Raw genomic sequence first — 27,414 nt, forward strand, 5'->3', positions numbered from 1 at the left:
GTTGGTGAATAAAAACCATGATTTGGTGCACCGTACCATCGCCTTTTGACTGCTCTTTTGCTGCATCGTCCAGCCGCTCAGGGTCAGTCTAACATCACCAAATGTAATTTCAGTAAAATAAACTTTTTGCAGATTCAGGCTCTTTATATGTGTATGTGTGTGCACAGAGGTAAAAGAGCAAGTAGACATACAATTATTTTGGCGGTCCAACAAAAAATATTATCATAGTTAAAACCACACCTCCACCCTTTTGCAAAAATGAACACAATTATTTTTTCTGTCTTTTGCTGCATGTTTGTATTCCTAATTTTACAACATAATTAAGCACTGTCTTTTAAAATCAGTTTTATTTAAAATACATTTCATTACAAATCCTTAACAGAAAAAAATAAACATAATTTACATTAAATCAAATTGCTTGACCTATATTGTGTCAACTTCCTTATGAAATATATCAACAAACCCATTATATGTGAGCCAATCACACAAAGCAAGGAGCAGTTAGTAGCAGTGTATTCTGACATAATATTTAACCCAAATCCCCACCTCAATACAAACTAAATCAAAATAGTGTTTTTTCCACCTGAATGACAGAAATGGATATAAGACAGACAAGTACAAAAGAAAACAAAAAAGAGTTATTTTACAAAAAGACTTTACAAAAATTACAAATGAATTGCAAATTGTATTAAAACTAAATTTCTAGTTACTGAATTGTAAATGGACACTTTAGAGCTTCTTTCTTATTGTGTCTGTTGTCTTGTTGTCTTTGTAGCACCATATTTAGATTTGTATGAGTACTTTATCATCAGTACTGTGATGTCAATCAGCCTTTTCCTCCATTTTGAAAAGTATTACTATTCACAGTAGTTTTCTTCACTTCTATCCTCATAGACTGACTCTCAGCTCGTGACTCCAGCTTCACTCCACTTGAGATCCCCAGGGATCCAAGCACAGCCTTCCCAGTCTTCAGGTTTTTGGACATTGGGATGCGGGTCAGTCCTGTGCGAGGTGCCTGGGCATCATGCCCAGTCTGTTTGACAGCAGGGAGAAAGTACAGTTTTTCAAGCAACAGGACACAAAGAGTAAATAATGGAAAAAGGGCAAAACCCATAACAGAAATTCTGAATTTCTAAACATTGTAACTGATCATATGCACTATAAGAACTGTGTGAATGAAAAATGTAAATATTTATTCATTCTTTCACTTCAAACCCAGTGGGTGAGCGGTCACCCAGGCGAGGTTTTAGTATGCTGTTACTCATGCAAGGCTGCTTTATGTCAATCAGAGGGCAATGAGCCCTGCATAGCTGTTTGTGAGTGTAAACACTGCGTAACAACTATAAATTACAGCATGACTGTAGCAGGGTGGCAAAATGCCACATCATTAGCTTTGCTGTTCTGTGGACTACCCATAGGGCCATTTCTGTCACGCTATCCATTTGATCCACAAAGAGCATATTTTAAGGTCCACTGAAACACCAACACAGTGTTGATTCACTGATTTGTGTGGAGAGTAAGACAAAACTGAGAGTTAACTTATTTCACCTCATAAAACATCACATGTGCATTCAAAATGAAACAAATATATTTTTGTAAACATTTACAAAAAGATATTATCCTACTTATCAATAGTGGTATCTAGTCATGCAGATAAGGTTAGGTTGGGTTTTTCTCTCAATGAGATGCCATCCACTCAATACAATGGAGGTGAGTGGAGTTTTCATTGGAAATATCCTCTACCAAGGGTGCTTGGTAAAAAGTTGTTACAATTAAATCTGTTCAAAGTAAGATCTGTGGATTATCCAAACTAAGACTGTGAGTTGATGTGAAATTGTACTGTTAACACCACAAATTAGGTCTAAGAGGCAGATATCACAAAACCTGGACAATTTTATCAGAATCGTTTACCAGAAATATGTTTTTTGTAGGAAAAAATAACTGAACCTTTAAGCAAAACCTACCATGCTTTGTGTAGATCTAGTAGTGGTGGATGTAACAGGGGAAATGGTAATACTGCTCATCACTTTGCTCTGGGCACTCCTGGTAGTGGTGGTGGTGATTTGGCGAGGGGAGCGTAAAACTGTCCCAGTTGATAAGGTCATTTCCTTGCTCTCTGTTACAGTAGCCACTGGCCTCATTACCATCTTTGGGGTGATGCTATTGCCTAGATGAATATGGATCTTGTTATCATCAGTGGTGGTGATTGTGCTAGAGTTGTTGTGGCATTTCCGTATAGGCATTGGGACCATCTGCTTCTCAGGAGTAACCTTGAACACAGCCCGGCCCATGGTCATCTCCTGGGGTTCTGGGGAAGCAGATGCATCAGGCACTATGGCAGTGCTAACTGTCATAATAGAGACAGGGGACAAGGGCCTTCCTGAAGCACAGGAGGGAACTCGACTGGTTTCTGGAGACTTGGCTCTGGATATAGTTGTGATGGTGACTGGAGACTTTGCTCTTTCAGGGCCATGATGTCCAGTGGTAGACTTACCCCTGTGATTTGCAGCTGAGTGGGTGGGAATGATTGTGATTCTGGATTTAGGATGAAATGCATTGGGGCTGAGGGGAGCTGAGCTAGAGAAAACTCCCTCAGAAGTGGGGCTTCTGATCTCAAGGGTGGCCATGTTGTTTTGGTGGTCAGGTGTTACTCTGATGTGTAAAGGCTGCCCTTGCTTTTGGGACATGGTCAGTTCAGAGGGCAAAGATTCTCCATTGATGTGAAGAGGTTTTCCTAAGTTGGTCTCATGAGAGGTGTTGTCCTTTTTCCTCATCCACGGAATCCAGGATTTCTTCATACCTAGATCACTGCTAGATGAAGGGCAACGTTCAATGGCGCCAGTCTTTTCTGTTGGCTTCTTCAGGCATTTCTGTCTTATGTTGTTCATAATATGATTCTCTTCTTGAACAGACTTCCTTATAAACACAGCTGGGGTATCCTCCTCACCTGGCCCAGACAATGCCTCTGTCTGTACTCCAGTGGATGTCACAGCAACATCTACCATTCTCCGTCCATTCACACTGGGCCTTAGTGCTCGGCTATGACGTTTTGCTATTTCCAGCTCTTTGGTGAGATGGAAAACCTCAGTGCCCATATTCTTGGCTTTCTCCTCCTCTTCCAAGAACCTCTGCTGTAGGACAGAGTAATCCACTTGAAGTTGAGAAAGTTGGTCTTCCTTGTTCATCAGTTCATGGATCTTCTCCTTGAGGGCTACAACATCAGCCTGCATTTCCCTGGTTTTGGCCTCCTCTTTTTTGCATCGCTGTTGGAGGTCTTCCTCCTGGCTTTCCTCCTCTCCTTTCTCAATTGCTTTGTTGTGTGCTATCTGACTCCTCATTTCCTCCACTTGCTGAGAAAGAATGCTGGCTTTGTCCTGTTCAGTTATGAACCTTTTCTCCAGCATGTCATACTGATCCTCTGTCTTGATCAAATCTCCCTCTACAACTTCAAGTTGTTTGAGACGATTTTTCAAGCGCTCAATTTCAAAGGTCAGCTCTTTCACTTTGTTATCTTCTCTTGTAACAGAATCAGACATTCGTCCCAGCCCACATTTCATCGAATTCTTCATGGACAGCTTTTCTGCTTGCTCTAACCCATCCAACCTCTTTTTCATTTGGCTGACCTTAGAATTTAGATCCTTAGTTTTATCAATTTCGCATGCTAGTTTAGTGCCAAGTTCCCTCTTTTCTGTTGTTAGAGTCTCAACTTTGGTTTCCATCTCTGATTTCAACTTCAACAGCTTTTTGCTTTCCTCTATCAGTTTTTCAGTGACCTCCATAACCTTACCCTGTTCAACTTTGACCATCTTACTCAAATCCTCCTTTTGCTTCTCATCTGACTTTATTCTCTCCACCAGAGTCTTCCGTTCATCCATCAAAGCCACAGTCAATGACTTCAGCTTACTCAAGTCATCCTTAAAGCTCAGCTCAGACTTTTCTAACTTGAGTTCAGAAGACTCAAGCTCTTTCATTCGTATCCTGAGAGCTACAACTTCGTCAGAGAGCTCTTTGGTCATGCCCTTCTCTCTTTCCAGAGCACTGTGTAACTGTGCACACTCAGCTTTGTTTATGCTGAAGGCATCCTCAAGTTTCTCTAACTCCATCATTCTTTTCTGGAGTTTCTCCACCTCTAATCTGAGGTCTTTACTTTTACTGTCCTCTTCTTGTAACCTCTTCCTTAGGTCCTTGCATTGATTTTCAGTCTTAGTAATTTCCTCATCTTTTCCTTCCATCTCCAGAACCCGTTTCCGTAAATTCTCGAGCTCAGCAATTAAGTTGGAGTTCCCACATTCCCCTTTGCCAATCTTCTCCCTCAGCTCTTGCAGTTCCTCCTCAGATTTCCACAAGACCTTGTTGCTCTCCTCCAGCTCCTCCACTTTTTGCGTAAGCCCTAAAAGTTTGGCATTGAGTTGACAGCTGTTGAGCTCCTGACTGGCCAGCTTGGTGCTCATCTCCTCGTGTTGTTGGGTGAACTTGGCAGATTTCTCTTTAAGCTCAGCCTCCAGGCTTAGCACCCTGTGGCCATCCTCCTGAGCACGCTCCCTGGCTTCACTCAATGTCTGCTCCCCCTGCTGTAGCTGCTGGCTGAGTTCCTGTATCCTTTGGGTCTGTTGGTCCATTTGCTCCAGATGCTGTTGGCGCTCATTAACCAACATCAGGGTGAAGGACTTCAACTTGACCAGCTCCTCTCGCACCTTGGCCAGACGCTTAGAGTGCTCCTTTTCCTTTCTTACTTGGTAGGCTCTCTCGTTCTCAAGCAACCTCTTCAGTCTATAAAATGAGAGTGGAAAAAATAAAGGCATGGCATTAGTTTAGTGTTTCATCAATTTCAAAGTTACTAATGTGACTTTGCTGCTTGTGTCACAGGAAATACAAATTACTTTTATTTAAGGATGCAATGTCCAAGTACATTTTTCAATCATCTTAAGTAACTATCTGTAGTCTTTTCAGATAATTCATACATTTAAAGTTTTTTTGCAAGTCAAAGTTTTGTCTCTCTGTGGAAATGGCCAATATACACTACAGTACCACAAGATTTATAAATAATTCAGTAAAACATTTTTTAATTCAGTCACAAAAATCAAGCAATCCAGCTACATATTACCACACAACATTTTTATATTTGGCTGCTGAAACACTTTAAGCTATGTCCAACTGTTGGGACTATCTAAACTGTTGGAACTATCTAAACATAGTATTTAATTGATCGTATTGTGCAACACAAGACAAATTGAACATCAAATAGTTTACAGAACAAGCAATAAATAATTATTTATAAAGAGACTCATTCCTCCTGAGGGAAAACTAATTAAGTTTTACACTACAACTGCCAAACAACCCTGTTATTTAGATCCCTGCTGATGGGATTGATACTAAGAGCACAAACTGTTAGTGAAAATAACACCCCCTCACCAAGTGGTCTTCTTTTCTCTTAGCTTCTTTCTATGCTGCTCATGCCCATTCTCATTTCAGGGTCCAACAAAATGCATGCAAAGCAGATTGAATGCAAAGTTTCATTTTCTGCCAGGAATGCACCAATACAAAATTCCACCAGAACATTTTTGCAATGCAAAAGAAACCAAATTATAGGCATCAGGGCAACAAGGAAGTGTGTGCATGTTCAGCTTAAATTGCCTCTAAAGTTTCAAAGTGAGCCTCCTTCACAACAAATCCACAATCGTGGATGCAGTCCCAACACCCCAGAAACAAACCCAACACCCATTCTGAACTTACCCACTTCTGGATGCTCTACAGGCAGCTCATAAACATGTTTGCCATTATACAAAATCCACTTAGAATGCATGAGAAGTGGCAGGGGCCTCCTTTTCCACAGATTATCCACAGTCACATTCCAAGCATGTTATCAGGACAATGAAAGGTGAATAAATACAGTGGAGCACCACCGGACCTCTACAGAATGATGTCACCTCATCCATATAAGTCAGTAATGTCTGTATGAGAGAGTGTGTGCTGCTCTGCTTGGACACTGTGAAGGGGGTGGGATCATTGCCACAGGAGGAGTGTTTTGCAAAACTCAACCCAATTTTCATGCTTTCATAAAACATGGACTTTTTTGAGGGAAAACGATAATTATCAGGTTTTCAGATAGCTTACAAGCTGTACATACTATATATTTTACAATTAAAGCATGTTCACAGTAATATAACATCTTTTTTAGAGAAATACTTTTTTCAGACAAAATCAGGTCCAGTGCATTCTTGATGCATATGAAGTTATGGTTCCATTTCTTGAAGTACTCAGAGCAGAAGCCATAATCTTACTGGTACAAGACGAACCAGAGAATGTCTGCATTATTTCCATTTGGGGGAAAACTGGACTACAACTGGGTTCCCTGCAAAGTACATGTGATGAGGAAACCAGATAGGGACGAGTTGGATGTCTCTTGAGGGGAAGAAGATCTGGGAGGATGAACGTAACCATGACAATATGTTTATGAAATGAAATTGCCTGGGCCTGTATAGATGCAGCCACACTATTCACGTAACAAACCACAGTTTTCACAACCCAGCATCTTTGCAAATGGCCTCAATTTGAAGTTCTAAATGCTGATTCTCACTTTGTAAATGGCAGAAAACATCTACAGTGATTCATATTACCAGCAGCTTTAATCACCGAATGAGTTTAGTGGGTCTGGCTACTGTGCAAGTGAGCCATCAAGATCTCAGAGTGTGGCTCTTAAAATTCATACTTACACAGTCAAATGTCATTGACACCCTGGAAATTGGCACTCTAAAATTACTTTCACGCAAAGGTCAAAGTCATGATGTCAGTGCTATTTGGCAACGATGGTCAAGTCATGTAAGAACTATAGTTTAGTCTTGCAAGGCTGTTACTAAGGAATATCTAGGAATAAATAACTGTGGACACATTTGCTGTGTACTGTATGGCCAGTCCTAAGTAGCAACAACAAAGCCTGATGATAATCTACATGCTTACTATGTATTCTAACATCCATAAAGAGAAGTGCCCTCCCTTAGAAAAATATTCTTGTTATTATATATATGAAGTGTATATATGATGTGTTATTTGTGTTGCAACATTTTCAAGTGCATTTTAGGTTTAAGAGAGTATTTAAATGAGTTATTTGGTAACACAAATGTGTGTACAAACTGAAAACACATTTGTTTTACAAATACACAGGTGTCATACGTAAGACAAAAACCATGAGAGAACTTTTTCATCAGATGTTTCCAAGGGAATTTGCTCAGAGGCACTGCAGCCCCTCTGTGTCAGGAGGCTGAGGATTGAAGCAGACATGACCTGCCAAAAAGCTGTCAAAACACTGTGTTGTACAGTAATGACCTATTGACAGAGAAAAGGCATTAACTGTTAAGCAAGAGAGTCAAAGTGCTAATGCATAGTACATAAGACACGTGTACTGCTAAAAGAAAGAAATAAGAAGCAAAGTGGATAATGGACTTTTTAAAGACAACTACTAAGTCTGCACACTGTATATACAGTGTATGATTCACTGACAGATAGTTGAATAATATACATTTTCTCATAAGGCCTATAGAAGGCCAGGAAAAGTGTCTTTTTAGTCTTTAATTTCAATATAATCATTGAGATCTGCTGCATTTCAGCATTCAATTTTGTGTGCGTGACTTCACCCTGTCAAATTCCCTGCTGTTTCTTCCGTTAATTATTAAACATACCATCATGCCACTTAAATATTTAACTTCTTGACATATAAATTGCTCTGTTGTTTTAAAGGGTGTTAATGTCTCATGGCTTTCAGTCAGAAACAACTTATTTGGTGCCCATTCTCTGCATTCCTGCAGATGTTTGGCACCAGACCTTTGACTTCTCTCTCTTCACTCTGGAGGAAAGAATGAGACAATGTCATACTGTTCTTCAATCTCACCTGAGATCTCTCACGAGAAAATGTCAAAACAAAGTGGTAAAAGACTTTTTTTTTAATGTATGTGCTTGTGTCTGTTTAAGTGTTGGCACTTATATGTTTGTGCAAAGATCTGTTTGTGCCCTTTTGCATGTGTTTAATTACAGGATGTTTACATTCATTTGTATGTCTGTATTTTGTGGATTTGTGTCAACTCATTTGGTTATGGTTTACCTTTTCCATGTGCTATTTTCTATCTCTATATCCTTATTTGAGTCCTTTTATGGACATAGGAGAATCTGGGCTCTGCAGGTGCTGACAGAGTGAGACCTATCACACCTCAACTCCTTAACCCTGTTCATAAGGAGGATAACTTGGCCAAGGAAGCTCCTGGCATAGAAAGGAGGTCACCTCTTATATGCATGTAAATCTAGTATCAAATGAAAGTGAAGTACTGGTCAGTCCAACTATGATGTGTGTCACATGCTAAAAACTAAAGCATAGGCTTTTCTGTTCACAGTGTTTAATCCTGATTTTAAAAAATCTGTGATATTTTTACTAGCCATAGTAACGATATGGCATTGGGGATTTGAATGTCAGTATGTCAGTCTGTCCACCACTTAGGTCCAGGCTGAAAAAAACACAACTTTTACCATGAGAATTCACAGTGACATTCATGGTCACTAAAAGATTGTCTTTTGTGTAAATTGTCTATACTACTGAATGCATGGACATTCATGTCCCTTAACATTTCATCTAGTGCCATCAAAAGATCAAAAGTTTAATTTGTCCATTACTGAAGTTTATGACCAAATACCAGCACAAATAATGGCATTCCTGTTTGGTAGCAGCTTGCATTACTGTTGACTCTTTGTCTTGCTGTCATAACTACTTTTCTTAATGTGGTAAAAATGCACAAATTTGCCAGAATATCAAACTTAAAGCCTAAATTTGCCTTTAATCTCATTATTCTATCTCCGCTTTTCCTTTGTACTGATTCATGCATGCATTTTGCTTCAGGTTAGATGTGTTAGGGAGCCTGAGTCAACGTTGGCCAGTCGAATGTCAGTCAGAGAAAATCCTTAACACAAAATGTTCAACCTTACAATTCTAAAATGGGGCATTTTGCATGCATAATTATTTGAAGCCCTAATTTAAATGCCTTTTCCAGCCTATTTGAGTGCAATCCTAAACATTAGTCTCGATTACAAAACATTGTTTCACTTTAGTAAGTGTGCACATTGATTTACAATCAATATCATACTTCAATGTGAATTCTTTATTGAAATGTTTTAAATCATGGCTACCATCTGCCCCTGTCTCCTCAATCCAGCCAAAACTGTATATATAATACTAAACTGAAGTATGCTCCTTGTTTCCCAACTTCAGTGTGTGATAGCAGCTCCACTGTCATGACTGTGATTTAGCTTCCATGGTCTATTTCCTGTGTCTTGCAGTAAAATCTCAAGGAAGAGAGCTAGTGTGTGCCTCTGCTGGGTCAGTACTGCAAATGAACTGTTTGAAGTTTTGACAGTTCATGAAATGCAGCATATAAGTGGTTTCTGGTCTGTTCTGCAGATGACTGGCTTTAAACAGTATACACTGCATAACAGATGGTCTCTCTTCTGCCCTGCCTATCTCACACATGCTGTACATACAATTCATTCATACACCTATTGTTTGAGTGGACAGTGGTGTGTTATGGGAATTGCAACTAAATACATTCCTCAACAGCCAATTAAACTCTTTCATCTGTGAGAACTTTAATTAGTCGGGACTCCTTTCTCATAAGCATTCAGTGCACATTAACACACTCAAAACCAAACTTGTTTGAACTCTGTGAGGCCCTCTACACACACGTGATGTAACTATCGCCTCTCTGATGTTGGAAAGCGTGCGCTTCCCTCTTTCTCTCCCAACCCAACTCCTCGCCCCCCCATCTCCTCATGACCGAAAAGGTCGCAACCTCAGCGATGACTTCATTTCAGAGATGATGTCATGGGAGATTTGTCCCTCTGAAATGTCTTTTATTCCTTCAGTTGTCTTTTCCTCCAGGTCCTAAACCCAGTGGCCTCGTCCCCTCCCCTCTCTGTTCCTGACCTCTTCTTTCCCACAGCAAAGAGCCTGACCCCGTCCTCACCTACGATTTCCACTCCGCCTCCCTCCTTTCATTTCCACTCGACTCAGCTCTGTGCCCCTGTCAAACCAAGGTATGTGAGGTTATCACTTTAGTAAGCAACCCACCCCCCACCCCTCACTCTCATGTGCTTCACTGGGTTGATGAGGCCATCTTTAACACATTCTCCGATGTCGCTACATTCCTTTGCCCCAATTTCACCCCAGAATCCCTCACCTCTTAAACTTTATATGTTTCACATTGGTTTTAACTAAGTTGGCATTCAAATTCAAGTTTTCAGTTTCCCCCCCTACCCCCAACCCGCCACCACCGTCTCTGTTTTCCATCTGTAGCTATGGCAAGGATTAAAGCTCAGTTTTCTTCATTTTGCTTGCTCCAGTTTTTCATCTCTCCTGCTATTATATATTATCTGGGGTTTTTTTTCATTTCTTCATTTCATTTCATTCATTTGGGAATAATAGGGGCTAAGATCAAGCAGGCACCTCAAGAAGAGCATTGAGTACTAATGTTCCCTTTAAGCTATGTTATGTGCATCTCAAAAAGGGATTATTTAGCACTTTCTGAAGTGATTTGCACAACCAGTAATTATTTTATATGTTTACAGAAATTTAGTTGAAGAATAGGTTTCCATGTTTTAAATGATATCGGATGCCCTGTTGTTTTGTCAATTGTATGCCCCAGCTTTCTACCCTCACCTTTCTCTCTCCTGCTCCAAGAGGTTGGTGAAGTCGTCGCTCTTGTTCATGTAGTCGGCATGTTTGCCTTTCTCTGTCTCCAGCTCGTGGACGGTGCGGCGATGGCTCTTTTCAGCAAGCAGCAACTGACCCAGCATCCGCCGGTATGTCTCCTTGTGCTTCTCCTGCAGACGATCAAGCTGCAAGAGGCAAACACGCACATTGTAATACAAAAAATGTTATGATTTCACTTAGCTTTAAGGTAAAGTCATCATTTGTTGTTTTACAAGGTGTCAGTTAAGAAAACCTGTCAGGAAAAAACTGTAATGTTCATAATACCCAAAAGTTTGACTTACTGGGTAAGTCAAATTATGCTCTAACCGAAACATTGCTGTGACTGACCTCAACCATAGGCTTTTGGTAGACACTGTCATTGTGTGGCTTAGTGCCAGTGATGAAGCTGTCTCTCTGCAGGGCCTGGAAGGCAGAGCCAGGGACTGCAGCGCCATACTGGGATTCATGGGTCTCTGGGAGTGTTTGTTTGTACTTTAGCATGCAGATAACATCTTCTCTGGCCTGAAATCACACAGATATATAAAGAGACAAATTATACAGCACATTATAGCTTGGGGAGGGCTTCATGTTGTAATGTGGTATTTTTCTCAAATGTCATTGGATAGAACCCAAAACACCAGCACTCACAGATCAGTCTTGTTACTTACTGTGGTAAAAAATGAATGTGTTTCAGTTATAAGCCATCATTGTTGTATTACGCTGATGATGGCTTATAGCTGAAACTCTGTGAGTGCTGGTGTTTGTTTTAATCCTCACTACAACCATGCAAGTGATACTTTGTTTGGACCTGTTCTTGCCTGTACTATTCATTGGATAGAAGCACCCTTTTTAGCTCGTTGGAATCCCTGTTGCATTTTTGTCATTGTTTAGCAATAGTTACTTGCTAAAAACATAGCACACTTGCCTGTTTTCTCTGGCATGTTAAACTACCATTTTCAACCACAAGATAGAGCTATTGCGCAAAAAATTACAGTCTAACTCAGTCCAGCATAAGCATGGGCACTTTAGTTCAAACCAACTTTGTTTTCATTCACAATACATTTGTCTGGTATGAACTGTGCACTATTGTAGAGGACTGGAGAGTTGTTGGCTGTTGTTCAGATTTCAGATCCATGAGAGATATACACTGTTTTCATCCAGTTTCTATAACTTCTGTGTGAAAAGCGATTCTGGGAAATTCCCACTGTTCCTGGCCAACCCACCTGAACCTCTCCTTCCATGATACCTAGCAGTTTCAGCAGATCCCCTTTGGACAGATCCATGATGTCCCCTCTTTTTTCTTCAGCCTTGGTGGAATCCAACAATAGCTTCTCTTTGTCAGAGATCAACTCCACCTCCAGTTCATCCTTGCCCTCCTTCTGCTGAACTTTGGCCTTCATGCTCCTCACAGGTAGACCCACTTCTTCCTCTTGGCTAATGTCATGGTCACCCTGTGGAACCCCAAGCACCCCATTGGCTGGGTTCTCCACCCCACTGCTTTTGGACCTCATCTTCTACCTGGAACAAGGACAGAAGAAACAGAAGAAGTAGTACCATTCTTGTGCATGTTTGTTTTAGCTTTGGCACAATTTGTCTTGCCATGTTAATTTAGCATTTCATTATTCAACATCAGCCATGTCAGTCTAATTTTAAATTTGTCTCCTGAGTATCTCTCGACTGCAATGTTTCAGATTGTGATAGAGCAAGGTCTCAATTCACGGCGAGTTTTATGACTTTGGCCTTGAGTATCTTTCCTCATCTCACATCTCCCCATTCACTGCCTTCCTGACCCACTTTTACCAACTGATGTGTACACTCACACTTAAAGTACATATACACAAAGCTTCAATTGGTTGGGGAAAATGGTAATCCTAAACACAAAGTGTAAAGTTAACTAAAACAAAGCTAAAAAACCCAACAAACCCTACATCTCTGTCTAAATTTCCTATGTAACATTCCTAATCTGGAATAAAGATCCACAATTACCCACTACTGTGTCTGTATGTTTGCATATTATGTGGTTGTGTGCATTCCTGACACATACCGGGTTGTGTATCTCATTCTGAGTGTTGACGGTCTGGAAGCACATTTGTAGCACTCCTGAGTGCTTTAACCTTCTCTGCTCACATTAAAAGTCAGAGTCAAACTTTTTATCCAGATCCTGAAAATAAATCTGTTGAAGACAGGCTCTCAATTTAATTTTGCTACATGAATCACAAGTCATGCTGAGGGTACCTGCAGCATGCTTAAATCGTAACTTTGATTACTTTAACACAGACAGAACAGGGCTGGAAGAATGTGTTGCTCACTGTTGCTGTGCATTAAATGGTCAAACACCCACTGTAGATCATCAAGACAGAGATCTACATGTTTCCAAGATATGTAGTGTGTTGGGACAGCGAGCAAGTGCACTCTTCTTTGTGATTGATTTCAAATATGACATCACTTTTTAATTACAAACAGAAAACGCCTCCAGCCCCTAAAATCCCCTCTGTAGCACCCTGGTGATGTCACAGCAGCCTGACCTCTGAATCATGCATTTAGACATTCTGAACAAGCTAGCCAAAATGTCATGAGTTCTCACTTAGGCACATATGCATGCAATAGTGCACAAAACACATAAACTGTACATACACACATACATACAAACTGTATTCAGGAAGGAAACTCTTTTAGATAATCTTGAAGGTCCAGGGTGGAAACATCAATGCGCATTTGGACCTTTGTAGCTAGATTAAAATAAGATGTTCAAAGTGTACTAACTGTTATAGAAGAGGAATTAGAATTAGACAATATGCACTCTAAAAAGATTTGGCAAGGAGTCCAAGAAAGGTTTTGGTTCACCTGACAGAGGAATGTTTATCTTTTTCTTTAAGAGTGGTCAGCAAAGTTAAGACCACAGTGGATTCTAATGATGCTTGAAACCAATCTCTTTCAAATCCCACCTGTTTCCAGGGAAAAGACGCAAGCAAATAAGAGGGAAGAGCCCAAGATAGCGATGGCTGCATCTCTAGGTTCAAACAGAAAAGAAAAAAAATCAGACAAATCAACACATTAAGTACATTCCTTATCTTAGAGTACGTCTCGGAGTTCAGTGAGTGCACGTTGGATCCAGTGAAAGCTGGTTCTTAACTAGAGATTGATTGCAGTGCCTTCTTTCCTGTCCATTACTATTAGTTTCAGCTGTGGGCTCAAGATCATGGGGTCAAACGTTGTAGTACAGCGGCGTAGACAAATGCTTACAGTGTTTGTGCCACCATTCAAGCAATGCCAGCGAGTTTGTATGAGACATGAGACATGTCCAGGGGTGGAGGGCATTCAAACTGGCACAACTGGCACATGAGAGTGTGAAACATGTGCAGTACTGTAAATGACTTGCGCAGAGTTCCAAAGCACTGGCAACAAAATGGTCGACACTGAGTTAGGCACTCAACAGTTTATTTTTAATGTCTGGGCTGAAGCCATGAAAATCCAAAGAAGCTACTGTATGTGCTCACCTCGTTTTACAGCGTCACTCCCGTTCAACAGACCAGGCAGGAGAGTGTGGGGGGAGAAGTGTTTAACCATAAAAAAGTTATAAGATTCCTAACATAAGACATTTCCACAGTAGCCTGTACTGTGTCAAATGAATTTCCTCTAAAAGGGTCTAAAAAATACTTAAGCTTTTCACATCAACACTTTTTCTCTATTTGACTTAACACATTTTTCTCAATGTTGGGCCTCCTGTGGTGATTGAACTATTCTATTTGAAACTTCATGACATGTAGAAGTTTACTTGAACTTTCCCTAACTTCTTTGGCCACTCAGGGGCAGAGCATCAAGCTGTAAACACAACACAAAAAAAACACTTTATAAAGCTGGTATGGTGAAAGTGTTAGCAAACAGTAGCCTATTCACATATTGCAAAGACAGGGAACAATGTTAGTATTCATCTGCAGGCACGCGTGTGTCCACCTAATGAATATAAGTCTAAAGACAGCTAACTATCTGGCTCTTAAGCTGCTCAATGCTTTATTCAGCAGCTAGTCGCCATGGGCAGGTAGTGTTCGGTTGATTTTTAGAGCTTCTCACTGAAAACAGCTTCCTGCTTTTACTGGAAACCACACTGATGAAAGTGGTGAGAGTGAATAAAAATAGTAAAGTAAAACCAAAACAATGAGCTGAAAGACAGTAAAACACTGTAGAGCTAAGGAAGGGAACACTGTTCACTGTTACACATTCATGTGATCCATTTTCAATATAAAAATTAGATGACAGGAGCTTTAAGGACACATAATTACAATTTCACAGACTCTACTGATGACAAGGTTTTGTTTGAAAAGGACTTTAAAGGCTACTGTCATCAATATGATGATCCATCTTGATGGGCAACTCCAGTCTTCACTGTAGTGAATTCTCTCGAGCAGCAAATGGGAATTCCAAAGTCACATGACCTGCATTCCAGTCTGGCATGCAGCATTCCCAGTTGTCTTTATGGAAATATCCTTTATTTTCCATAAAGACAACTGGGCTTGCACACAATAAGTATTTACTCTGAGGTCTGTCACCAACCCTCACAATGCCTACACACCATCTGCACAGTGTTACTCATCATCACCTGGCATCCCATACCTGAGTACCATCTAGTTTGAAAGAGCAGTGTAAGACCCAGGGAGGCCCCAGTCAAGGCCTGAGACTAAATTTAAAGCGGGAACCCAAATCTATCCCATGGTTTTGGGAAAGTCCAGCTGTCACATATATGAGTATTTATAGGCCCCACCAAAACACGTGCCTTTGCTCCACAGTGAAAAAAGGGCTGTAAAATCTTGTCAGTGGTCAGCAAGTTAGTAGATACCACTGATGGTCAATACATTACCTTTATTTTGGTTCAAAATACCATTTACACACAAGAAATAAATGCACTTCAACAACATCTACATTGAGAGGTAGGTTATGTAACAGGCCAGAGATAATCAGTGACGGACACTCTGCTTAACAGTTAAAATAATTAGTCAATTTAAATGATTAGTTGAACAACAAACGATTAGTAAGAACTATATTTATATTTATTAAGAGATTAATTCAGTTTAATTAAGGGAAAATTGCTTATTCAATGGTTTCAGCTTCTCAGATGCAAATATATGCTTCTTGTCTGGGTTCAATAATACTTTAAGTTGTTGGGTTTTGTGTTTTTTGTCAGACAATTTGAAAACGTCAAGTTGGGTTTCAGAGCTTGTGAGGGTCATAAATTAATTGACTGAGCTTGACTGATCTATTAATTCATCAATAAAACAATCATTGTCAGATAAATCAATAATGAAAACTAAGGGACAAAGGTTGGGTGAATGTTATGGTGTGCACATAGTTCATAATCTGAATTTAGACCCCTGCTGGGTGTGTTCATGTGTAGACATTCCTGTTACAGAGCTCTAAAATATTAGAATAATGTGTTGTTTCTTTCAGTTAGTATAATTTTTGTTTCTGTTTACATATTTGATTCTCAGTAATATCAGGCCAAAATGCTAGTGAGCAGTGTGTATTTCTGTGATGAAGTGAGAAAAATTGAGGAAAGGGAGAGGTCTGGAGATTAATGTCTGGCATGTAGCCAAATTCATTTGCCAGAGATGAAGGATGAGGATAGCAGCTGTGAATAATGTAACAACATACTATAGGAAAATGAATTGTTTAATACAGAGAGTTTGATATATTCACAGCACAAACCCAATGTGACTAAATAAGGAGTGGGAAATGTTCTTTGCATGCAAGCCTTTGGCAACTTGTTCTGCCAGAGGACACTGATAAAATGTGGTACGCTTGAGAAGCTCTTCCGTCCTGACAAGAAAAACACACAAGCCCGCCAAGATTTGGGAATTTCAATCAAAACTGTAGCTGCGGCGGAGATTGGAAGCTACAAGTCAATCCGTATGATATTGAAAGTTTTGTGAGCACCTACAGTATTTCCCATGCAAGGGTACAAAGCTGCAGCCTGTTCCAAGATTTTGATGGACAGCGCGTTCCAGCCTAGACAGCCAGTGACCTCTGGGGTCAGATTTTACATAACAGCCATGTTCTAGGAAAATAAAGACACTGTATGCAGAGAAGGATGACAAGCGTTCTCTGTTCAGACAGCTACACTAACTCAGACATGAACAGATTCTACTTTTCAGGAGCATTTAACACTAAATTGAACTGTCAAAGAGCCTTGGTAGACAAAACTCAAGCATTTACAGCTTGTGTTGCTGTAGTGAAGACTATTAATACTTTATAGCGACAATTACGCTAACGCTGGCATGCCATACCGGAGCAAAATGTCAGCATAGGTGATGGGTTTCATCTTGTAGTATCCTCCTGATGTCACATTAACCTGATCCGCTCACTGGAGCCGACTGTAGCTTCAGCAGTTAAGGCTTCACTAATGAGCAAACGAAGAGGGATATAGCTTGTTTTCGCTGCATATTATTGCCCACAGTAATGATTTCCTCACGAAGATGACAAACAAAACAGTTCTGAGGAACTCAGGTAGTTCCTGAATCAGTCACTTATAAAATATGACATATTTATGATGTTGTGCTCGTGGCAGTTTGTCAGATGTTCCCTTCGAGTGTTTGATTAACTCATATAAGCCCTTTGTAATTCCATAAGTGACATAAAATCTTTACAAGCTGAAACAGGGTCTAAATTGGGTAATACATTATGAGCACTAGTGTCTTAGAGAATTTGGTGTGTATTGTGGTCAGTATCACAACATGCCAACCCCAATGTTCTTAGGCGCCATACTGTCAACAAGCGTATGGATGAGTGCAGCTGCTGGAGAACATGATTCACCTCCATGTGTCATAATCAGTAGATTAATGTACATAATGGGAAATAAGAATGCAGCCATTGTTTTTAAGGGCTTAAAAATGTTAAGTTATGTTAAGTACCCTCAAAGTTTGCAGCAGTTCGCATGGTAACAGCATTTACTCAATCAGGAAAATCTATAAATCAAAACTGACTTATTAAGCACAAGATTCTTCCAGACCAATCACACGACTGGATATCATCTTTACAGCATGGAGATCAAGGAGGAGATCAAGTTCTGGTTGTTCTATGAATAGAAACAGTGTGACAACATATGGATGAAGTAGACTCAGATATGGTACAATATCAAGGGTTTAGCCATTTGTCTGAAATCTGGTCAAAATGTCTGCTAGATCAGAATCCCACTGACTGAACTTGGCTACAAATCCTGTCTTCCCTCACAGGAAGAACTAATCAGTTTCTGTGACTGCCAGTGTTTGGGGTCCCAGTAATGAGTTGGGCCATTTGGGCCTCAACACCAGTGTTGAGGTTTTCCTCATTTAAATGTATTGTTTGGAGTTGAAAGCCCCATTCTCTTTATGGCACATTGTTCTCTGGCATTTCATTCATATTGTGGTTATTACTGAGTAGGTTTAGAAATATCCCCCAAAGTTATGCTGATGCCACACATATAGTACAGGCATTTAATCGCATGTGTAGACTAGAAGAAGGTTTGACAATGCAGCTGCACTGACACCTTTGCACTGTGACAACCCCAAGAGTTGAATGAATGTATTTAAATTGGGTTGCCAGGAGCTAATGTAACTCGATGTCATTAACAGGGCATAGACTGTATATACATTTCTCTGTAAATAGTATATTGACACTTGATCCTGTCCTCCAAGTAGCTGGTAGAGATATATATGATAAAAAAAACTATTTTGGCAGCAAGTATGGCCATCATCTATGTGATCAGCTTTTCAACATTTCTTTCCCAGGTTTCAATTTCTCACTCTCTCGTATGATAAGTTTCCACAGTTGGCCCTATTTGACCTAGAAATTGATTTTGATCAAATAAAAAAATCTTTGATATCCAAGTGAGTGAATATTGGACACTCCTCTCTGATACAACCAAAGTTTCAAGTTGCATGAATAAACATTATGAAAATGAATCAAATTATGATGTTTTGAATGAAGCTGTTTCCAGTGATGAACCAGCAGACAATGTATCCCTTTTTTCACAGCAGACATTCTGATATATCATTGAGGGGAAAGCACATTAATAATTAAAAACAAAAACTCTGTAAAGGAAACATCTAACTTTTGAAGACTCAGACATATCGCTCAGACTTCTCAGCTGGAGATCAAAACAGGGGTACAAAAATAAACAAACAAAAAACAAGTCAATGTTGGACAAGAAACACAATTCTAATAGGGTAACAATGTCTGCTGGATGTCTAAATAGGCCATTGTTTGCTATTAGCCAGAACAGCTTAACAAGGTGATAATATGTTAAGCTATAAAGGTTGCATGAGTGAATGTATGTCAGCTTGTTTTGAAGTTTTCCCACACACTGCAGTTTAATCATCTCCCAGAGTGATTGGAATGATAATATAATACTTGACTGACCACACTATTCCAAATCTTCATCACCACTGCCCATTTAAGTTTTTATAGGTAAGTTTTGCATTGTTTTGTTTTGGTTTCATGACTTGAGTCTTTTGTTTTGTTGTTTACGTCTTTCACAGAGGACAAAAACTAGTTATCATGAAAACAATGAAATGCATTGTTGCAGGTGGGACAAAAATAACTTAAACTCACTAACAGTTATGTGAAATTACAATGTGATTGAATTTTCAGCGCAAAATGACAATCAACCAAGGCGACCATTCTTTCATATCTCAATGCTTTTCACAATGTCAGTGACATCACTGACAGATGAGGTCTTTGGTTGGCTGTCATCACACAACAAACCACTGGAAGAATCATGATTATGTTAAACACTCTACCATAAAAAAATAAATAAGAAAAGCATGGGATGGAGAGGGTGGAAATATAGTTGAGATATTAATCTTTCATTTAAACCAAAATACGTTTTCCTGCTGAGAGAGATGCAGTGGTGCATCACATGGTTAATGAGCTGGGATCAGAGATGGCTGGGAATACACTAGTTAGTTTATTAAGTTCTGATGGACCTGAAACATTTGCAACACTCTGGGTATTCTTACGTGAACTCAATGAATGACCTTACTAGTTCTAATATTATTACATGTCAAGCACCAGTTAACGTCCAATCCACTGTTTATAATGTTAAGTATGCTTTGGCATCTTGTGCACAGCATACAATATCAAATGATCTCTTGAAGATCTTTAGTTGCTATGGAGTTTGAGGACTTATTTTTAAACCGAGGGAACATGAGTTATAAGTGCCACTGTTCTGCGAAATATCCAAATGTGTCTAAACTGCATTTTTGGAATTCAAGACCAGAGGCCCTTAGACGACTGGAGCTGTGCATGTGTCAGTGACAGCTGTTGTTGAGGCCCACCAGACCTATAGGGAAGACACCGACTTCTGGCACTGACCACCAGCTCCACCTCCTTCTATATTGTGTTTCGGTTCATGCACATACGCAAATATGAAAGCCTATACGCATACACAGACACACGCTTACAGCCACACATGCGTAGTGAGATAGGAATGAAGTCACTAAGTTGATAAGGTGCGGGAGACTTAAAAGGTGTCAAAGAATAATAAAAGCAGTCCACTTGATGTCCACCTTTGTAATGCGTCTTGTTTTTGCAGCTCTTACATGTTTAAAATATTGCTTTTCTAACTCAGTTCTTCGGATTCAAATTATTTCATTAGCTATTTATGTTCTCATTCTTTTTGTAAAAAGCACTTTCTGTGTGTTAAGTGGTAAACGATCCTTCAAAACTCCAGCCACGCATGCCACAAGCAGTTCATGCAGAAACACAGCACTACTTCTCATCTTGTGCAGGGTCAAAATCCAATTTTAGAAGTCGTGACCGTCCATTCACACTGTGCTAAACAAGTAATACTATGGTACATTTAACCGCTAAGCTATGTCATCTTGGGCATGAGAACTCCGTGACATAGGGCTAAAGTAATGTCATGAGGTAAGCCAGTGTCACATTTAGTGCATCTCAAATCAGTGCTTCTTTGGAAAACTTCCAAGCTTAGCGAACTGTAAACAGGGACCACATTATTGATTTACAGTCAGACTGATTCATTTACAAGCTGGAACTGATAACTGCTCCATGCACATTCTAAAATTTGTATTTTTCAAGTGGACATTTGGCTGATTGAGCTCCAGAGACCATGTGCCAAATTAGGAAGGATGCACTCAGATAAAGCTGGAGCAAGGACAAAAATGTTAATGAGCAATATCTCGCCACCAGTTCTGTTTGTCATGTGTCAGTGGTGATATCACTGAGTCCGCATCAGCTGGAGAGGGTGGGAGGCAGCAAGAGAGGAAGGGTGAGGTCGCACAGAGCCCCTGGACACTGACAGAAAGGATCTTTGAGAGCAGTGTCAGCCACACCTGCACTGGAATCCCAAGCTGAGAGTGAGATACATTTTTCTTTTCACTTAACTGAAGTGATGTGCATCTTGACAAATCCTTGATAGAGGCTAGCAGGAGCCATGTCTCCTGCAAAAGGCGGATTACTTCATGTGGATAAAATGGAATTCATTTTGGCATCATTACCCATCCATGAAAGCTGTCATCCTGCTGCAGCTCGTGAGGGTCTCCTGATCTTCAGTGGTGTGTGCGTATGTTTTTGCTGTACTGTATTTGGTATAGTAAGAGCTACATGGTGCTGCAGAAGCACCTGTAATGAGCATTGGCAGCTGTGGGAGAAGTTGAGGGTAAAGGTTGTGTGTGTGCAGATCATTCCCAAACATGACCCAATAAATGATCTGGATTAGCTCTCTTTCTCTTACATTCTCAATGTCTCAGTGCACCATCATCCCCTGTTGTCTGGTGCAGAAGTGGTGGGCTTTTCCTCCCACATGTGACGCACAAAACTACAACACTAAATGGTCTTATTCATACAGTGATATAAGATGTAATTCATTGAGAAATGTTTGATTCATGACGCTCTTGTCTCAGTGCCAAAGATGTATTGCTGTTAACAACACTAAGGGGAGTCACATGTCTTCTCATAGGCGAGTAACGAATGCAAAATGTAGAAATCCATATTATTTGCATGTATAAAAAGTGAGCTGAATTAATTACGCATGAGAGAAGAGTTCTTTCATTCATACAGTGTTGAACAGTTCTAACCACAGCTGAAGTGAAGCCAAGAATTTGGATTTCTCCCTGACACTGCTCTTTATTGGCTTCGTAAATTAATGAAAGTTCAACCGTAGCACCTGTACTGTACCTTAGCCTCTTCATGTATTTTAGTTTGACAGCATTAACTAACTACAGAGATCAGCTGATAAACTCTGCTTTTGCCAGGCGCACATGGTTGTTTTTGGCTCATTCCCACACAAGGGCAGGGAGAACAAAAATATGTTCATTATGACAATCATAGGAGACTTACCTGTTGTTGTGTTGTCCCCAGGTTTAAGCAATTAGTAGTCACACCAAGGGTAATCCTAGTAAAGTGTCCACGAATATCTTCTTGCTTGTGTGGTCCACTTGTGGTGTCTGCTTGCGCTGGCTACTAAGTGGTGCACAGAGCCATCCTCTGCTCTCTCTCTCTCTTTCTCACTCTCTCCTTTCAGTTCTTCAGGTCAGCGAGGGAATGGTAGAAAGCAATAACAGAGCACTGTAACTTCCCTCTCTCTTACCCTCCCTCCCTTTTTCCCTCCCACAGCCTATCCAGTTCTGCTCTGCGTAGCAGTCTAAAACACACCTCTCATTTTCTCTCCCTCCTCTCCTTTCTAGAAGTCAGTTGAAGAGAGTGTGATTCTCAGAATAAAAGGGAGAGAGGGGGGTGAGGGAGGTAGGCAGGGACTATTCTACTCCCTCTCAGCAGTTGAAAGAGATCGTTGCCCAGGAGGAGAAAGGCAGAGGTGCAGTGTGATGTCCTTTGTCAGGGAGCCAGATCTTTTCACTCGGCCACTTCTTCCATTGTCCCTCTCTACTCTTTTTTAAAAAGAGTCACAGAGGCTAAAAAAGTGTAGCTCTATATTTAACTCTACTATTCTTGCCAGCATGGGCGCTGTTAGCAGCTGAGGCTAGCTGAATGCTAGATGTTTTGGCTGTCCAGCAAGAGAACTAACTCTCCCCACTGACCCCTTGGTGACAGCTGAACCATGCCATGCCATTCTCCCATGCTGGGAAAGTCCGGTGACAGCAGCCACCCAAGCCCCAACAGTGGTCCAAGGAACCACCAATTGCTGACTTAGGAGGGCTGAGTGTGGCCAAACTCCACAGGACTTTGGCAGTTACATTGCCTTTTTGGCCCTGTTTGTTCAAAACAATCTAAATTAGGCCAGCAAGTTAAATCTGAGGTACAGTAATTGTACTCTGCATCAATGGGAACAGTTAACTTTTCTGCCAGGGATGTAGTAGAAAGTAAACACACCTAAAGTTGGTTCACATACCTTATTATTTGTTTAACACTGCACATTATATTTATGGAGTACAGCACCAGGTAAATTTTGACCTTTTACCTTAGCAAAAAGGCATTAGGACCATGCAGGTTAGATGTTTAAATCATAATTATAGATCACATTAAATGGGTACTGCTGCTTCCTGGAAACCAGTGGATCTTCACCAGTGACCTCATCCAGCAATAGTAGCCCTTGGTCACTGAGCTAGAACCACATTTCCCCCAAGATGTGTGTATGAATTTCACTGGGCAACTGGTGTGACTCAATTACATCATTTCAAGGAAGTAACAGGAACATTTAATTATTTCATGTAAACAGGTGGGTTCATGAATTCTCCCTACAGAACTGGTCATCAACAAGTATTGTATTTCCAATACCTAACTTTGACATCAGATTTAATACCAAGAAAATATAAATGGTTATTATAAAAGATATTATAATGTTATTATAAAAGAGGATGGAAAGTTGCTGTTTCTTGAAAGCTATGTGGAAATGTAGGCAGCAAAATCAAATAACTTAATAACACCATATTACAGACTTACAGTAAACAGTATACTCACAATATCAGATTATACTCTCAGAGTAACATGACTCTCGTACTTTCAAATACACACAGACGACCCAATACAAACATTTTAATCTCTGCCAAATATGCGTTTTATTGTATGATGCTTTACTGCTGTTTGATTGGTTGTTGGTGCGCACCAACTATTCTTAATAATTCCCCACATTGACAGTGATAAACAAAGAATGAAGCAAAAAATGTGCAAGTCCAATCTCTTTGTTTTCAGGCTGACACTGGTATCTGTCATTGGTTAATGTTTAACTTGTTTGTAGCTCATGAATCTCTCACTGTTTACTATTTTAGTTTTTCACTGCTGGACAATTGAATGTTTTTCATGGTATCTGATTCAAACCATAGTTATATGAAGCGTGAGAAGCCAAAGGAGTACACCGCAGTCTGCATTTTATTACGATATAAGTAAAAGTCTTGTCTATCACTGGAGGGAAACGCCTGGTGAACATAATGACACTCTTATCTCTAGGTGGAAACAAAAGCAAACAAAAGACACAGCGGCTAACCAGCAGATAAATTCACTGAGGAATTATGTCAGATGAACATATTCACTCCCTCTTTGTCAGTTCTTCTGTGTTGCAATGCAGATCTGACCTAAGAGCAGTTTTGTTCACATGTAACCATTGTTGAATTGGGTGGGTGTGGGGCTGATGTAATGTTTTATTCAATCAAATGAAAACATTCTTGAGCAGACATAAATGCACAGACAGATAGACACACACTGGACAAGTTGTCTGGTTGTTAAGTCACTCTCTCAGTTATCAGTTTATTCACTTTCCAAAGCGCTGCTGGATACCTGGAGATTCACTTGAGGGCTCACCAGCTTTGGAGCAACCTCAAAGACATTTTTACCTTTTTTGTTATCCTGTATGTGCCACTCAAAGTTATTCAGAGCAAAGAAAAACTCAAAAAAACAAAGCACATTTGTTTGACAGACGCTTTCCTCCCCACATATGATGTCATCTCCCTACATGTGGTATCGAAGAGGAAGATCTATCCAAACTGAGGTCATGAGAAGTGTATTTTGATTGAATGCCATAATTCCCACACCCAAAGTGAAGTCATGTGGTGAGATCCAGTGAGGAAGAGGTTTGTTATGATTTCACTCTGTATATATAATGCCCACAGGACGGTGGTCCTGTCTGGGCCCATTGGGGCTGCGGTTGTTATGATTCATAGTAGAAATATGGACTGGTTGAACTAGATGCCATTCCCATACTGATCAGAATAAATAATGCTCATATTTAATTAATACAAGATTGGTGATAAAATATTCCTTTGGGAATTCAGCTTCAGTGCAAATCTTTGTTGAAGATTTTATCAGAAGAAACATGACAGTGCATTATCATGTCCCACATCATCTTTGCCGTCTATTTGTCTTGACCCAGATCACACATGCAACAAAATATACGCATACTTTTATGTCTTCATTTTTCACTGAGGTCTTTCACGTTTGTTGTAAGCTACCCCCAGCAAAGAAATAACTAGACTAAACTCTGAGGTCCCATCCAACCACTGTGTCTGTCGTCAAAACACTCCTGCAGCAACCCTCTATTCACTTCCACTTCTTCTGCTCAGGCATCACCTCAACTCTCACAAGTCGTTTTTTCCCTTTGGGCGCGCTGACAGATGCTAATGAGCTGTCCAAGCAAAGTGAGATAAGACTAGGCCTGGGACAACAGGGAACATGGTGTTCCTGGCCTGAAGCCATAAAGGGACCATAGAGGTTTTTAGCATGTGAAAAATTATTACAAAAAAAAAGTCATGTATGTTTTAACTTTTTAGCAATGTTCATGCTTTTGGCCATCTGTATCCACTTGTTGTTGTTGTTTTAGATGACAAGATTTATACCAGTTTCATGTTTATGTGAAGAAGCCAGCATCCAGGTAGCTTTGTTTAGGATAAAAACAAGGCTTAAAGGACCAGTGTGTAAGATTTAATGGTATCTAGCAGAATGGACTAAGCAGAAATGAAATATAATATTCATAAGTATGTTTTAATAAGTGTATAATCACCTGAAAATAAGAACCGTGTTTTCATTACCTCAAAATAAGCTTTTTATATCTGCATACAGAGTTGGTCCTCTTCCATGGAAGCTGCCATGCTGCACTGCTATTGTTCTACAGTAGCCCAGAACGGACAAACCAAGAAGGTTTTTCATGTTTTTCGCAAGTTTCGCGGCCACCATAGGTTCGTCTATACACTTGTTAGGGGAGAGTGAGGGGAGGCGTATTCATTTTGTTGCAGTCTGTAACCTCAGCCCCTTTAAAGCAACCGTTAGCCCAATTCTGTCCAAAGCTATTTCTTGGTTGGTCTCAGTGACTTTCTTCAGTTCTTCGTCTTTGTGCTAAGCTAGGCTAAGTAGCCTTTGGCTGTAGCTTCATATTTAACAGATGAACAAGAATTCAGTATGAATTCCCAAGCTATTGTCTTACTACCACCAAGTCTCTCCAAGCCAACTATTATTGATTACTCTTCACAAGTCATGACTGACCAGATCCTTTGATTTGGTATTATTTATCGAGACACATAGCACGCGAGAAACATTTTTCATATTTGCTGATGCTTTTGCTCCCCATTACACATTAAGAAGGAACAATGTCAGACTTGGACTCATGTTAACACACTAGTGCCTCTGAGCACCAAACGTCTCATTGGTAAATTGCTCTAACCACAGAAATACGACAACACATGTATCACAGGAACACAATGACTACCACAGGAATTTCAATGCTGAAGTACCACAGCTTCTTTTATGTGGTGCTGTACCATAGGATTTTTTCTTTTAGGTTGACGGACAAGTATGTCTAATTAGGGTTTGCATTTTCCACTTCCGAACACTGTAATGGTGTCCCATCCAAAATGATAAATGTACATAATTTTGTGTTTATAAAAAGAATCAAAATTACAGTAACAGTTTTACTCAGACAACTCGAAACAAGTGCTCCCCTGTATTCATCCTTCACCCAAGACTTCTTGAGCAACTTTCATGAGACTACATAAATTAAAACTTTAGTATTGGCTACTGGTTCAGATATACAGTAAACCAATGAGCACATCTTTAAAACTACTAAAATTATTTCTATGTATATATACATAGAAATAGTTTTACATTCTAATGATTTGAATACTACTATACTACTTAAACCTGACATGTGAAAAACTTTTCAGGTATCAGGATGTAAATAGATTTGCAAGATCATTTGCAGGGATAACCTACAAAACAATATAATACAACATGCACCACATTTAAGCGTTCATACTGCAGTCTTCCCAAAAACTACTTTATTGTCGTATTTGATTATGACAAGAAAGTTTTACAATTATTTTGTGTTCAGTGGAATACAACATTGCCATAATAAACACCAGAACTAAGTAATCCAGCTGGCTATATTCATAATAGTATATATCTGGTTTCAGTTTTTGGTCAGTTAACACTATTGGACTTGTTACAACATCCATAACAGATCCAGCAAAATACCAGAAAATAACAGTGACTCAACTTTAAATCATCATCATAGCAGAAGTTCTTGCTGAGCACACTGTAGACATCACATCTCGTGTGGTTTCTCTGTTTATTGATGTTAGCCTGTTAGTTTAAATTGCCTTGGAAATTATATACTCCTAAGTATTTCTGTTTTGTGTTTTTCTCCTGATGTTCCAGTTATAGTGATGACTCGCCATCCCAGAAATGTTAATTAAATGTTAAATGTCATTTCCTGTCCTTTCTGATCACACACTATAGGATTGTATGGAGGAAGTGAC

The 27,414-nt window shown here is 39.9% G+C and overlaps 1 protein-coding gene across 1 annotated transcript; it reads right to left on the bottom strand.

The window, feature by feature from the left end:
- Positions 1 to 143: 143 nt before the first annotated feature.
- LOC134001172 (filamin-A-interacting protein 1-like) lies at positions 144 to 22,238 on the bottom strand. Its single transcript, XM_062440742.1, has 6 exons — positions 22,055 to 22,238; positions 11,950 to 12,244; positions 11,075 to 11,248; positions 10,694 to 10,872; positions 1,965 to 4,770; positions 144 to 1,033 (listed from the first exon to the last, which is right to left on the bottom strand). Exons 2-6 carry the CDS (start codon positions 12,235 to 12,237, stop codon positions 827 to 829), a joined length of 3,654 nt encoding a protein of 1,217 aa, XP_062296726.1. The 5' UTR covers positions 12,238 to 12,244; positions 22,055 to 22,238; the 3' UTR covers positions 144 to 826.
- Between the last annotated feature and the right edge of the window lie 5,176 nt (positions 22,239 to 27,414).

The sequence above is a fragment of the Scomber scombrus genome, chromosome 19, assembly GCF_963691925.1.
Source record: "Scomber scombrus chromosome 19, fScoSco1.1, whole genome shotgun sequence".
NCBI classification, from domain to species: Eukaryota; Metazoa; Chordata; class Actinopteri; order Scombriformes; family Scombridae; genus Scomber; species Scomber scombrus.

Excerpts from the sequence above, each read along its gene's own strand:
- LOC134001172 (XM_062440742.1), bottom strand. The coding sequence starts at position 12,237 with ATGAGGTCCAAAAGCAGTGGGGTGGAGAACCCAGCCAATGGGGTGCTT. Across the intron at positions 11,249-11,949 it reads TCATGGAAGGAGAGGTTCAG|GCCAGAGAAGATGTTATCTG; the intron begins GTGGGTTGGCCA and ends GTGTGATTTCAG. Across the intron at positions 1,034-1,964 it reads CTAGATCTACACAAAGCATG|ACTGGGCATGATGCCCAGGC; the intron begins GTAGGTTTTGCT and ends GCTGTCAAACAG.